Source organism: Perna viridis, chromosome 6 (assembly GCF_037379345.1).
Source record: "Perna viridis isolate PV_CMFRI_1.1 ecotype Kerala chromosome 6, ASM3737934v1, whole genome shotgun sequence".
Lineage (NCBI taxonomy): Eukaryota > Metazoa > Mollusca > Bivalvia > Mytilida > Mytilidae > Perna > Perna viridis.
The window spans coordinates 40109788-40124424 of record NC_142450.1 but is presented as its reverse complement, the minus strand read 5'-3'; the positions used below and the strand labels follow the sequence as shown (position 1 = coordinate 40124424).

The window sequence follows — 14637 nt, the reverse complement described above, 5'->3', positions numbered from 1 at the left end:
ATTTTAAAATAACAATTTACTTTTCAATAAAACTGTTTTTACACATTTCTTGCTAAGTGAGTAGAGAGAGTCGGCGCATGGATAAGATGCACGTTTTATATGTTTTTGTTTGTTTTTTTTATGGGATGGGAAAAAAATGATGAAGACTATTTTTCGAACGCAAATTAGAACGCTGTGTCATCTTAGTGTTTTTCTTCAGATTAATTTCAAAGATATACTCAAGCGTCATAAAGCTAACAGATTATGTCACGTGACCTGGGACCAGACGACTTGTTAGCTGGATCTTCCTTCAGGGTAATGAATTTTTCAAGGTGTTTCACAATGCAAAAATATATGTTAAGTATCATGAAATAAAAAGCTGCAGCTTAATTTACTTGAATATGATGTGTTCTTTCGATCACCAGGTGTAATGTGTTTACAAGGGCACATTCATTGGCATTATTTTCAATTTATGTGTCTCTTGACAGTGAGTCTTGTCGTCTTGAGTCTGAATGGGTCTGCTCTGTCTCTGAATGAAGCTTTCAGAGTGGTAGCTCCAGCTCTTCTCATGGCAACAATATATCAAGTTTAATATGTCATAATCCATAATCAGTTCATTTCTGCCAACTAATTATCACAGCCATGTCCATGGCATGGCCATATCAGAAGTAAGCTACAGAATTACAAACAACTTTTTGACAACTCAGTTTATTATACATGTACAAGCAAATGAAACATTGTATGATATAATTTATGGAGATAAAATGCATCACAGCAACAAAATCAATTAGGTTCAGAGGATCCTAGACATGACAAGTTAAGCCTACAAGAAGTTATGTACTCATTGTATGCAATATCAATCCCAATTCTTCCCATGCAGGGAACAACAGTACAAGGACACAACCAATGTCATGGCGAAACTGCTTTTAAATATAATGTGTTAGTTTCTATCAATAGACCATAAGAGTAAATCATTGATACTATAATACCAAAAAATGCCATCTTAAACAATCATAACTATATCCCTTACAGTGTACTTGTTCTAGGATTTTTATGTTAGGTCAACTTTCTAAGTGAAAGTCATTACTAAAAATCTACTTTCCCAGTTAATGGAATAATTTTCCATGATATTTTTAGGATTAGTGCTTTTGTTTTCGTTTTGAATACAAATTAGAGTCAATTCAAGTTGATAAATGAATGTCTGTATCTTGATATGCCATAATGGTGGTCTATTATCCAATAAATTTCCCTGATTTTTTTTTCGTAAGTGATAATAGTTAGCTTAATTGTCTTTATTTTGGTCTTGTCAAAATAAAGTGTCACTTCAAACCCATATGCACTCATACACATAACTGTGTTCAAGCTGAACCTACCAATTATTAATTGTCTTTTAAAACCATCAAAATCACTATAAGAGTCTCTCACTGAGTAAATAAATTATTTGTTGTCATCAAATTACATATTTAATCAAGGAACACAAAATGTACATGTACCTTACCTTTGTTATTGTTTTCCTTTGATTTTGAACTCAATATTAAGTGGAATATGTTTCATTCAAATAAGTTCTGCTGGTTTTATCCATTATCCAAGTCGCTAGTACGGGTGAAATATTCCCTGGATTGCTTGGAACTGATGAAAATTAAGTTGACTTCTTCCAATTCAAGTTTTCTCTTCGTTACGAAAATTGCCGCCATTTTGGTTGTTTATTACCTGGAAGGGCTAGAAGTACATGTATCTGTCTTCGGTCAAATTTAACAGCGACTTCACTTCTCTTAAAAAAAACACGAGCTGGGGACTATTTTTAAAAATTCTTGGCGACTTAAATTTCCATTTCGCCGCCTAGATTATGCCCTGAATGGGTAAAACAACAATACATTGTAAGTGTAATACATCAGTTTTCTAAAGAAATTTGTTTTTTTCAACAATATTTTCTCTTTCTTTTGACTAGACAATATGGCAGGAATCTAATTGGAAATGTATGTCCCACTTAAACATTGAAAATATGTGGTATTTTTCTTTGAAATGATAATTTCTGTTAATTGCATATTTTTTTCCGATTATCAGGCTAAGTGATTAACAGGAATCCACTGTAATACAATATGGTTTTGTGATTCATGTGCTTTCATTTGACTTACATGTATGTTAAATGTACATACTGTATGTATACATTGAATGAATGCGTATATACATGAAGCAGCAAACAATAAAATAAAACTTTTTTAATTGCCCCTCTCTCGTTAATCAAATGGTTCCAAGTACATACTGGTAATCATTCAATTATCAGAATGGGGGTATTGGAAAACAATTGTTGGTTGCTATCTATTTTTGTGCATAGAAACAATTTAAATGTATTTAGAAATATAATTCATGTCAATTTGGGGCAGTTTCTAACAAATGCTTAGACAGGCTTACTTTTATAAAGATTCAACTTAAGTGCACGATATGGGCCTTCTTGATCTTGTTTGAGGGTAAATGAATTAACCCTTCATTGTTGAAGACCCTTGTACAATATCGAGATGCAGGACAGGATAAAACCCTGTTCCTTGAGTGACAATATGATATTTTCAATATATCATGTGAAGTATTGTCATACGCACATTCACTCCATATCCTCTCTTTTTACAATATGAACATAATTTTATTCACTTTTCTATTTACAAAGTTAACTTCAGTTTTTTCTGTATCAAGTTATTCATTTTAAAATTATTTATGAGGGGTTGGACACAGGGACAGGAACCCAGGAATTTGGGGAAGTAGGAATGGGAGTTAAGGGTGCAAGTTTGTCAGGATATTACAATGGGGAGTAAAGGAGAGAAACTTGTGAGGGAGGTCTGGAACCCGATAGCAAAATGGAGCAGGAATCCCCTGTCTACCCCTCTTGAATACATGGACATTGGTCAACTTTCGACAATGATATTTTAAACGGCTGGAACGTTCATGCCCAGGGAACTTATGCATGTAGCTCAGACATTTTCACTAGTTTTATTAGACGGAAAGTTGTATTAGGCCAATACAAAATATAATTATGTCTGTTTCAGGTTGAAAAAATAGGGTAGATAAATTATTTTCTTTTTCAAAATCCTTTTATAGACTTCAATGGGGTACATTTCTTGACTTTTAAAAATTAAGTTAATGGTGCTTAACCAAAATCATTATGTTTATTGAAGTATCCCCCGTCCAAATTTACCAATAATTATAAAAATTAGCGATGATAAAATCTAGGTAAAATAGAAACAAAATAAATAGGGTAAATAATTTGGGCTGAGGTACAGTTGGTAAAATCCAGTTGTTTTTATTAGGTGAAGAAATTGATTCCTAACCTTGCAGGGAAAGGGTAGCTGAAGGCATCTGTCCATTTGGAACACAAAATTGCATGTTTATCAGTATCAGATATTTCACTGAGGTCTCGAAGTTTAACCACATCTGGGTATGGTGATTGGAACTGTGTAACGCTACTAGAGCTACTTGAAGTTGATGGCACTTCTGAAGGATACATCTACACATGCGAATATCATTAATACTGGGAGTGTTCACTGGCTCAATATCTGCTAGAACATACAGTATGCTGAAGGCTCATTCTCAATACTGCCTTCCTCTGATCTTTCATCTCTCCCTTTTGCCCCCTTTCGGCAAATGCCGAAGGGGATTTAGGTTTGCACTCCATCCGTCTGTCTGACCGTCAGAGTGTCAGTCCGTCAGTAACACTTGGTTTTCCAGACTTTTTTTTGTAATGCCTCATCCAATTGATTTCATATTTGAAATATAGTCTTATCATGACAAGTTACAAGTTAAGTTCGAATGATGTTACGGTTGAATGATTTTTACAGAAGTTGTGTCCCTTGGACATAGAAAATTTCATGAAATTTCATGTTTTCTGGACTTTTCTTTGTAATGCCTCATCCAGTTGATTTCATATTTGTTAGCTAGTCTTATCATGACAAGTTACAAATTAAATTTAAATATCATTGTGGCAAAATGGTTTATATGTAACTTATGGCCCTTTGACATAGAAAATTACATAAAATTTTATGTTTCATCATTTTGATGCAAATTGCTGCTGTCATTCTAGAGTTATTTGCCCTTTAATTCATAATAACGAAGTTTTTTTCAACTTTCCAGATGATAGAAAGAGAATGTCTTTATGCAGCTTTCTGTAATGCAAAATTGTTATTATCTACTGTAAAATGAAGCTCAGGTTTGATTTTGATGGAATTTGCTTTTGCTGTTCAAGAGTTATTTTCTCTTGATTGTTAAAAAATAACACCATCCATTGTTAGTTCACATATATAAAAAAAATCTCATAAAGGCAATGAGTTCAAAGGCCGAAAGGAGACACTGTATTGCATCAGCAATACTGTCAGAATGCTTGTTCTTTTTGGTCGAATGACAAACTTGTCCATATTGCGGAAATCGCAAATTTACTTTTATAGGAGTTATCAGATTGTGGAATGATTAGTAGCAAACCAATAACGGGTAAATGACGTTGGATTTCCGATTCCATGTTGCTACGTGAAGCGCAAATGATAAAGTAATATCAGCCTTTACTGTACTTGTTTTATATACTTGCATCAAATAATAAAAAAGAAAAAAAAATAGTATAAATTTCGTACAGGCACAAGCCTGTACAAGCCTTATGTAGCTACGCCTCTGCATATGATAAACTAGTAATAATGAATGTATTCACAAAATATGAAGTTGTACTTGAATACCAAAATAAGATATTAAAACATTTGTTTTCTGTGAGGTATTAACTTTAAATACAGTAAGGGTATTACTCCTATACTTACTTGCAATTTGCAAACCATTCCTGATATTTTTTCTGTGGATGTTAGGCATATATGAATATGTATTTGTATACATGTGTACTCTTTTCTTGCATGTTCATTGTACATGTATTTCTTCTATACCAGTATATATACCTATCAACAAAAAATTAGTATACCTGGTATTATTTACAATGTATAAGTTTGTGTAGTCAAATGAAATGATTTTAAAGTGAAAACTTAAAAGTGAGTTGTTTATTGCTTAAGGTTATCAGAATTCATTTTATCAGTTTTTATTCTCTTCATTGAAATCTGGGTAGGATTAAATTGTTATTCTTGATAAAGTTTTTAGTCAAGTCATTCTTCCTGGAATCTAGACTCAGGGTAGGAAACTTACTCAAATTCTAGCCGGTCCTGAATACAATTTTTCAATATACTTACTATATGGCTATATAGATTTTTGCTAAAATTAACCAGCCCTGCCAAAAAATAGCCAGTCTTGGACTGGTGGGTAGTCTATTATTTATAACCCTGCTAGACGAGATTGAAGTGTTTCTTTTTTATCAACTGTTTTACAAACATGCATTGTAAAGACTACGAGTATTGACTTTACAGAAAGAAATAACCTGAATACATGTGACATGCTACCACATATTTCTCTGCCCGGTTATATGGAAATTTACCTTTTGTGGCAGTTTAAGACAATTTTTTTTTACAAAAATCAATTTAATTTGAAATGTCAAATTTAGAATTTTAGAATGACACTTCTGTTTGATTTTAAACATGCCTATTGTGGTTTGGGGGGGAGTGGGTACTGTGGAAATACTTTTATTATGTGTATTCATGGGTACCAATTTTTGTGGTTAGAAAAAATGTCCATTTGTAGATTCTTCAATTCATGTATTTGACCACTATTATACAAATGAATGGGAATTTCCTATTAGTCTGGAACCAAATTTTGTGTTTTGCCAAACCAACAGAAACCATGAAAACTGGTTTCCACAAATAACAATACTTTCACCGTAGTTCATGCACACTAAGGAATTTCATGAATACAGAATATTCATTCATTCATAAAAGTACAAAAATGTATGATTACATTAAAAATTTACTATTTGATGTAAAATCTTCAAAATTGTATATTCACACCTTCAGTATGTGCCATGAAAATGTTCCTATAAATACATGTACATATATATATTCTATTTGAATTGGAAAGAATAACTTTACGATAATACGATGTAGATACTACGTGTACAATGTATATGTTTAGGTCTAGTCTTACCATAAAAACCATAAGTACAGGACATTATATCAGAATTTTCAAAACTCAATAAACCTTTTAGAAGAAACTTTAGTGGATAGAGTAGAAGAATCAAAATTGGTTTGAAATTTATTTACACATTGAAAAAATCAATAAACGTTGTTAAAAGAAATAAAAGAAATTCCTAGATTGATTGATTGATTGTTGGGGTTTAACGCCCAAGCAGCAATATTTCAGTTATATTCAGGCGATGAACATGAAATGGATGAAGAAATGAAAAGAGGGATGGGACACAATGATAATTAGGTCGACAAATTTTGATTGCCACAAAAAAAAAAAGGAGGGATGGGTAGGGCCGGGCAATTTAGCCTCTTGTGATGGAGCGCAAAGGTTCCTACTCCTATCGAATACCACAGCAGGGTTCTTTAATGTGCGAGGAATGTGGCATCTTTCCCAACACAGTGCACCACTATGGTTTGTGGTCAGGTTTTCCGTATTAAAGCCTGACAACCCCAGCATGTAACAAGCCAGGGGTACCCCATTTCACCACCTGGGGCACACATCCCAGTTGCTCTGTGGGCAGAGCGCCTAGCCCCCGACTAGGTTTCTGAGCACTATGTAGTCGCCTTTTATGGCAAGCTTAGCGCTGCTGTAGGCCTATTTTTTTTATAGCCGGACCTGCACTGGGCAAATTCCTAGACCATAGTTCATCATAATACATAATGTAATTTCTAACTATGAAGTTTCCAACTCGAGATTCAATTGAATATGAAGATGTAAATTCTGGTAAGGTGAATACATTGTATTGATGTCTATGTTTTGTTAAGCTAGTGTTTTATCAATAAACCAGGTACCATTTTAGAATCATAATTTTGTTGGTTAACATGGTCAAGGAGAAAGGCACTCAAACTGCATTGTTCATAACCAACTTTTTTCAGTGGTATAATGATAACCGAAATTATTCTATTAAGTTATTTTTCTTGATAAATTGGAACAATTTCTATTTGTCAACAAGTATTCGTAATTTTCTTTCAAAATTAACCATGAAATAGATTTTGTTGTCCTTATGGCAGTTAGTTTAGGTCTAATTGATGGACCAATTTTGATATACATTTATTTGTTACTATTAGATTCAGTCATTAAATAGAAACATTGGCTGTTATAGTATTCATTAACTAATACATGCACTTAAAAGAGGCAAAAGCAATTTGATGGTATGATGTTTCTCAAAAATATATATATATGTCACCTACTACAGTATCTTTTAAGTCTTTACATAATACACATGTATATCCTACACAGCTTGACACTTAGATAACTGTTGAATTAAATGGAGATTCAATTAGTGCTATTGTTGTGTTGGTCAATAGAAATGTATGTTAAATTTGCCAACAAATGATATCCTATATGACCTCTAATTGACCTGTTTAATCAAATGTACCTGAGTACCTGTAAATTTTCCTATTGGACTTTGGACCCTGAAAGTTACTGGTGCATATCAGTTTTGTTGATAAATATATTTGCCAATTCAGTTGTGATAAGTTACTTTAAATATGCATTGCTTTCAATGACTCTTTGAGGGATCATTTTGTTTATGTTTGTTGGAACTGGACAATTTAATGTAAGTTTTAGTACACTTTTATAGAATTTACTTTAACTCAAGAGTTTTATTTTATACTTGATATTATTTTTGTTTGTAAAGAATTGGAATAATTTACTGGAATGAACTGCTACATATAAGTCATTTTCTTTCATTATAAAGCTCAATTATTTTAGGAGCTTTCTGTTTTCTATGACTATATGAAAGTTAAGATTTTCAATATAGATTTATTTCAATGATTAAAATTAAAAAAAAATCAGCTTTCTCAGGAGTGAATTTTACTTGCTTAGATAAATGCTATTTTTGCCTGGAAATTAGAATTCTACAGCCCTGCATTATGAAACTGATGAAATTATAATGGCTCAATTTATTTAAAGTTGTTTAAAACTTGGTAAACTTTGGAAAAAAGTCCATGAATTATCTGTTCATAACATATGAGTTAAATTTACTTTACCTGTAATTATAGACCTCATGATTTAGTTACATGTATATGTATAAAATTGGTAAAACCAATTTCTTTAATGGTTGTTTTCAATATTATTCATTCATGCATGCTTTATTTAAAGCAGAATTGGTATACAGACAGTACAATTGAACTAGAAATAATTTTAAGTGTTGCTAAAAAACATTTAATGAATGAAATAATTTGATCAGAGATGCAAGTTGCTGTTTCTTTTGTTTTTGTTACCCCTCATTGTACATAATCTAGTTTAATGTTTTTTAAAGCTTCATATTGTAAACGGAAAAAGTAGTACTTGTCAATTTTGTTTTATCGGAGTACATATTTTTAGTGTTCGGACAAAGCATATACATATTATGCCCTAAGGGCTATTTCAGGGAGGTCATGAACTTGTCATTTTGTTTGGTGAATAAAACAATACATGCTCATCTAGTGAATCTTCATGGTAAAAATACATTTTACATGTCTGACTAGGGTCTATGGCTAAAAAGTAATCCATCTGATTTATTAGTACATGGGATTATGTTTTACCAATATTTATACACATAGTGTACACTGTAGGAGTAGAACTGATTTTAAGGAGATTATAGCATCCTGCCCTACAATAAGATTATTGGACCCTGTCATGTCTACTTACAATTGTATGTTCATGCTATTTATATTACACAGTTCAGTTGTATTTTAGTCAGCTGTACATAAGTCTGGTATTGCATATTTCATTGTGAAATTTGATTAGGCTTGGAAACATAGTTAACAGTGTTTCAAAAAGTGAAAAACTCACAGTGATATGTAATTTTTAGGGAACCTTTTCATGTGAATGAAAGGAAAGTGATTTTTTTTATTTGAAGTAAGCATTGGATGTTATGTCTGTTGTTGTTCTGTTTTTGCATTTACAGCTCTGCAGATTAGTGTGCAACTATTATGACTGAACACTAGTCCCTGTGGACTGGTAGGTGGTCAATATTACTTTGAACCAGTACTTTGATTTATTTTTGTATTTTATTTACATAGTAAGTTTCGAGATTTCAGGCAGATCTCATTTACATTGTTGTATAAAATGAAATATTTCCTTATACATGTACATGGTATGTTTTACATTTCTGGCTTGTACTTACAGTCTTATGTATGTTACAGTGTAGATACTTAGCACTCTCTCTTGGTGGGTGCCCCATGCTGGTTTTTACTAATAACAGTTATGTAGGTGAACTTTACTGACAAGTGTTAATGTGTTAATAGTTAAGGTTTATTAAATAGCTATTGATATATGCATTTCATAGGTAAGGAGAGAGTCCCATCATGGCTGAAGCCCACTCTGCTGTAGCTTTCTCTTTCTCAGTTACTCCAGAAGGAGTAGATGTCAAACTCAACCATGAGGCTCTCAAAGCTGTGTGGAGAAGTGGTGTACGGTCTTTCAAGAAACGGGTTGGCAGAATGCAGGTAAGTTTTAATGTAATAGCCGCAAGTCTGATTTCATTATTACACTTGACTGATGATTACTTGTTGTGGTTGCCTTGATTGAAATTTAAAAAAAGTTCTGGATTATTCTATAAGATTGCAATAATTACGGATTTTCTGTTATCATTCCTTTTATATTTTTCTAGTCAACCAATACATGCATTATCACGTTTTAGTTTTATGGTATTATTATTTACAATATTGATCATGCAGATCAAATTATTCTTAATAATGCCATTTTTTTGTTTGTTATTTTTTTAAAACTTTTTTCCCTTCCTACCTGTGACTTTTATAATGATGAAAAACTAAAGTCTATAACCTAAGTCACAAGTCAATAGCTTTCAATATTTCTTCATCTGTCATGAAGCCTATGAAACCAAAGATTATTAGGGCCCCGCCACAAAAAGATGCAGTCATCCTGTAGTGATCACTCTGTCTGTCCGTCCATTTGTTAGAAGCTGGTTTCCAGGATGTAACTTTTTTGTCTTTCAATGTAGGCTTTTGATGTTATGCATTTGGGTAGATCACGTAAAAACAATGTTTCATATTTCATGGATAGTAGCCTGTGACATTGAACTTTGACCTCAAGGTCAGATCCATCTTATTCAGTAACTAACTCGTGTCAGGGCTGTACCTTTTTTGACTTTTGATATGGGCTCTTTACATTTGGCATGTGGGTAGATCACATGAAGACAATGTACGTACCATGGATAGTGGCTGAAGACGCTGAACTTTGACCTCAAGGTCAAATTCATGTTTTTCAATGACAAACTTGTGTCCGAACTGTAACTTTTTTGTGTTTTGATGTGGGCTTTTGATATTTGGCATGAGGGTAGATCACATAAAGAAGATGGGTAGTGGCCTATGACCTTGAACTTTGACATCAATGTCAAATTCCTGGGTTTTTTTTTTCGTTGACAAACTGTTGTTCAGGTTGTAACTTTTTAGCTCACCTGGCCGAAGGCCATGTGAGCTATTGCCATCACTTGGCATCTGTCGTTGTCTGTTAACAATTTTTCAAAAATCTTCTTTGAAACTACTGAGAGGAATTATATATACAATATAAGTACATTGTCGAAAATTATTGAAGATATGTGATGAGGCGACTGACAGGTAGGAAACGCGAGGCTCTGCCGAGCTATTTCCCCTGTTCCAAGCCGAATACACATATCTTCAATAATTTTCGACAATATACCTATATTGTTTTTATCCTGTTATATTAATAGTTTTGTGTGTGTGTACATTTTTAAAATAAAATTTTAAAATGCATATCCCCTGAGGAGCCCTGATCGTTATACTGGAAGAAAAAAATTAATACGCATGGCGCATGACTCAGTAAACATTGCAATTTAATCTGCACCATACAATCCATCAAAGCTGTTTGAAGAAAATAAGCAATGTATCAAAATTTATTTAATTCCAAGAGACAAATAAGTAAAATGAACAATAATACAAATATTTTAAGTGTTGTAAAGTCGATTTGAAGAACATTAAGGTTATGAATTTCGCGAGGAAGGTGGAAGCTGACTTGTTTCTGTTTTGTATATGGCAGTAGATTTCAGGGGTGAAATTTGTGCACTAGTTTCTTTGGGATTTGAAATATTTGAGATTTTTGAAGAAGGGGAGGCAGTTGTATGGGCAGATCTATAATGTAGTGTTCCTCTGATTCATTATCTTTGGGTTTAGGCAGTAATAAATCCAAGAGCATGACAGTTTCCTGGTCATTTGTCTCTTCAAGAGTTTTATCATATTGTAATGCTTCAATTTCTTTAAGTGGGGACCAGTTGAAAATTTAAGATTTATTCAGGCTCCTGGGAGCCTCTTATTTGTCTTTTGACATGGGCTTCTGGTACTTGCCATGTGGGATTGATCATTTAAATCCATTTCGTATATATGGCTTAATTGCCATGGCAGAGCCCGCAGAGATGGATTCCATCTAAATATTTCTAGTTATTGATGTTTACCTCACCTCTTTAGAAAAAACAAACCAACATTTGTCTTAGCCCCATTAATATCTTAAATCCCAGTACTAACTGAACCATTTTCTTGAACAAAAAATTACAATACAGTATTACAATCATTGTTTATCGAAAACTATGAAATATATGTCCATTTGTGGTAATTAATATCTTGATTCTGCTCCTCTGTTGTCACTGAATCTCCATCAGGATCACTATTGATGGATCTTTTTTTCATACGCATGTCACAAATGTTTACAAGCTGAATTGTTCCAGTTTTGAAATGGCAAATGATTAAATTTTAATTTAATCTTATCAAATATTGATACAGTGATCACAGAGAAATATCAGTTGTTTTGCACTGTCTCGCCCACCTTTTAATCTCAGTGGGACAGTAGGTGACACTTTATGAGTTGTTGACCCTATTATGATATTTTCTCCCATTAGGATTCCTTGATATGGTTAATTAAATCTAGCCACAGAATGTTGACAGTGCAATTTGATTTAATACTAGATAACTGATTATGCATAAGCATTTGCATATTCTGACATGTACAGTATAATTAAGCTTAAAACAAGAATAAATTGTTGTTACCTTTAGTTTAACAAATTAACACTGCTCTAGAATTATTCATATAATTTTTTTATATTCACAGGAAGTTATCTTATGAAGAAAATTCACTCTTAGAAAAGTATATTTTTTGCTTGACTAAATTGTCCTTGCCAAGGATAACATGAAATAAGAATTGTTTAGCCCTGATGTACAGTTCACTGCTTTGTTCTTTTTTTTTGCAAGTAGATATGCAATTAGTTCCATATCTTTTTTGCGGCTTACATTAAAAGAATTTCATCTTCTTTTAATGGTAAACAGTTTATTGCACATGACATATTAATTTTATGTTACTCTCTCATTCAGGGGAATAGTCTTTATTCACCATTTTTCATACATCACATATTTGTTATGTAATATTAGAACATGACCGAGGTAGTTAAATGATATTTTGTTCACATATTTGCAGACGAATGACCTAGATAAATTCAATTTTTTTTTCAAATATTATGAAACATCTGACTTAGATTAATTTACCTGTTTAACGTAAATAGGACATTTGTCTTGTTATTTAGAAAAGTAACATGAATAATGAAATCAGTAGCTTTAGGTTAACGACCCCTTCAAGACAAAGATAATAACATAGTTTGGAAGGGGTTCAGATTAGTGGTTGTCTAAGGTCCGGGACTCTCATTATCAGACCTTAATTTTATACACACCTGGGTCATGGACCTTCATTCTTTTTTGGCTTTTATTTCACACTTTAATGTGGACTTATTTTTTTCCACAAGTGGTCCATTGATATGAAACTTGAAAAAGTCCAGAACCTTCTACTAATGCAAGTAATTTTTGGGTTTTTGATACTTCAGGATCAAAATACCTTATGTCACCGGTCTATCACTGGAACTTCCCTACTATTTCTAAACACTACACAATAAATAGTCCAAATGTAATTCCTTTTATATCATTCAATACCTTTTTTATAACAAGTAAATATGTTTCTTGCAATTTATCAGCTCAATAATATTCTATTATTTACCAGTATGCAAATAAAATTAAGATCTAATCTTCATATCAGCTCAAGATTTGAGGGACTCCTTTTGGCCTTGAAAGATATTTAGTAATAAATTTACATTTAGTGAATTTATTTCTTGCAATAATGTGTCTGGAAAGATAAAATCCATCCTATCATTAATATTTTACCATTTATAAACAGTAAGTGAAGAGCAGTGAATTTAACCAAGTAAAATTGGTGGGAAAATTCAAATTGATAAAAGTGTCTAGTATTTGAAAATTTTGTGTTAAGGAAATTATTTTCTTAAGCTGATAGTTGTTTTATTTAAGTATAAATGATATGTAGGATAAATACTTTGTTAATATAGCTTTTGAATGTTAATGCACATTAATTTTTGATTGAGGGAAAAAGGTGAAATAGAACAAAATGTAAATGTGCGTGACATTTGATCAGTAGTATTGATTGACTTCCATTTTATACATATTAAAAAGGACAGTTCTTAATAGTATTTAAAATGCAATTTATGGTCACAATTTTATTTAATCTTTGAAATTTTGTCCATACTACAATTTTCACAAGAATCAAAAACTGCCGGTGCTATCAGCACTTTGATTAAGTCCTGTTGTAGACTGCAAGCGTGCTATTAGCAGCATTCTTAGTCAGGACTGTGCATTTTTACTGACAGTTGTAAACAATGACATTTTTGTTCATATTAGAGGTACATGTACATTGTAGATCCCTTGGAAAGAAGTAATATAATGTATTATGATTTATAGTTACTGGTAAATGTTGGGTTTGATGTTGTGATGTATGATTCCTTTATTTACAGCTGTATCTGATCTAGTTCTCTCTACGTTATGAACTTTTCAAACATTATGGTGTTCTAAATTGGTTAAAAATACTCTACACATCAACATAAAAAAAATGAATCTTCTTTCAGAACCAGTTTAAGAATGGGACATATCCTGCTACACCTACCAGCTGGCTGTTTATAGCAACCATTGTATTAGCTCTGAAAATAGGAGGCTTTGATCCATCATTTGGATTGATAGAATCTCAAGAAAAATATGTTGCTAAAGTGTAAGTTTCTTATCAAATTTTGATCTTTTATGCTTGTCAGTTTAGAAAAAAACAAGCCTATAAATCAAAACCATGGAACCTATACAAAGTCTTGTACATGTAGCATATTCATATTATAGTCAGGGATCATGCTGGGCTTCACTAGTGTCCCAATTTGCAATTTTTTTTATTTGATCTGGTGACAAAAATAGCCAGTAGGCAATTTTAGCGGTACCTAGGTTTTGTATTTTAAAATTGACAGGAAGTTTGTCAGCAATGGGTATTCTCTCCAATTAAACAATTGTCTTGACACCTGGTCAGAGTTGATTGACCATAACCAATTTATGACAGAAGCCAATCAAAGGTAATTAGATCAGGTGACTCACATTATCCTCATCATGGGAGGTGTAAGTCAGGTGTAAATATATTATTGAGCCAATCAAAACTCTCATCATCTGGTTAAAAGCAATCATGGCCAGGTGTACATGGCTACGTACAAGCTTCACAGCCCTGTTTAACTATAAGATACATTCA

General features: G+C 32.5%; 1 protein-coding gene across 6 annotated transcripts in view; it reads left to right on the top strand.

The window, feature by feature from the left end:
* Window positions 1-239: 239 nt before the first annotated feature.
* LOC148614937 (carnitine O-palmitoyltransferase 1, liver isoform-like) overlaps window positions 240-14637 on the top strand; it is a 37388-nt gene continuing 22990 nt past the window's right edge. For 3 of the 6 annotated variants that reach the window (XM_088589473.1, XM_088589477.1, XM_088589478.1), the window contains exons 1-3: window positions 240-294; window positions 9344-9503; window positions 13985-14124. In XM_088589473.1, coding sequence (XP_088445599.1) covers window positions 9363-9503; window positions 13985-14124 — 281 coding nt within the window. In that variant the 5' untranslated portion in view covers window positions 240-294; window positions 9344-9362. Of the gene's footprint in view, window positions 295-7523; window positions 7628-8962; window positions 9016-9343; window positions 9504-13984; window positions 14125-14637 lie in introns of those variants that run through there. The other 3 variants (XM_088589475.1, XM_088589476.1, XM_088589474.1) reach the window with 3 other exon arrangements.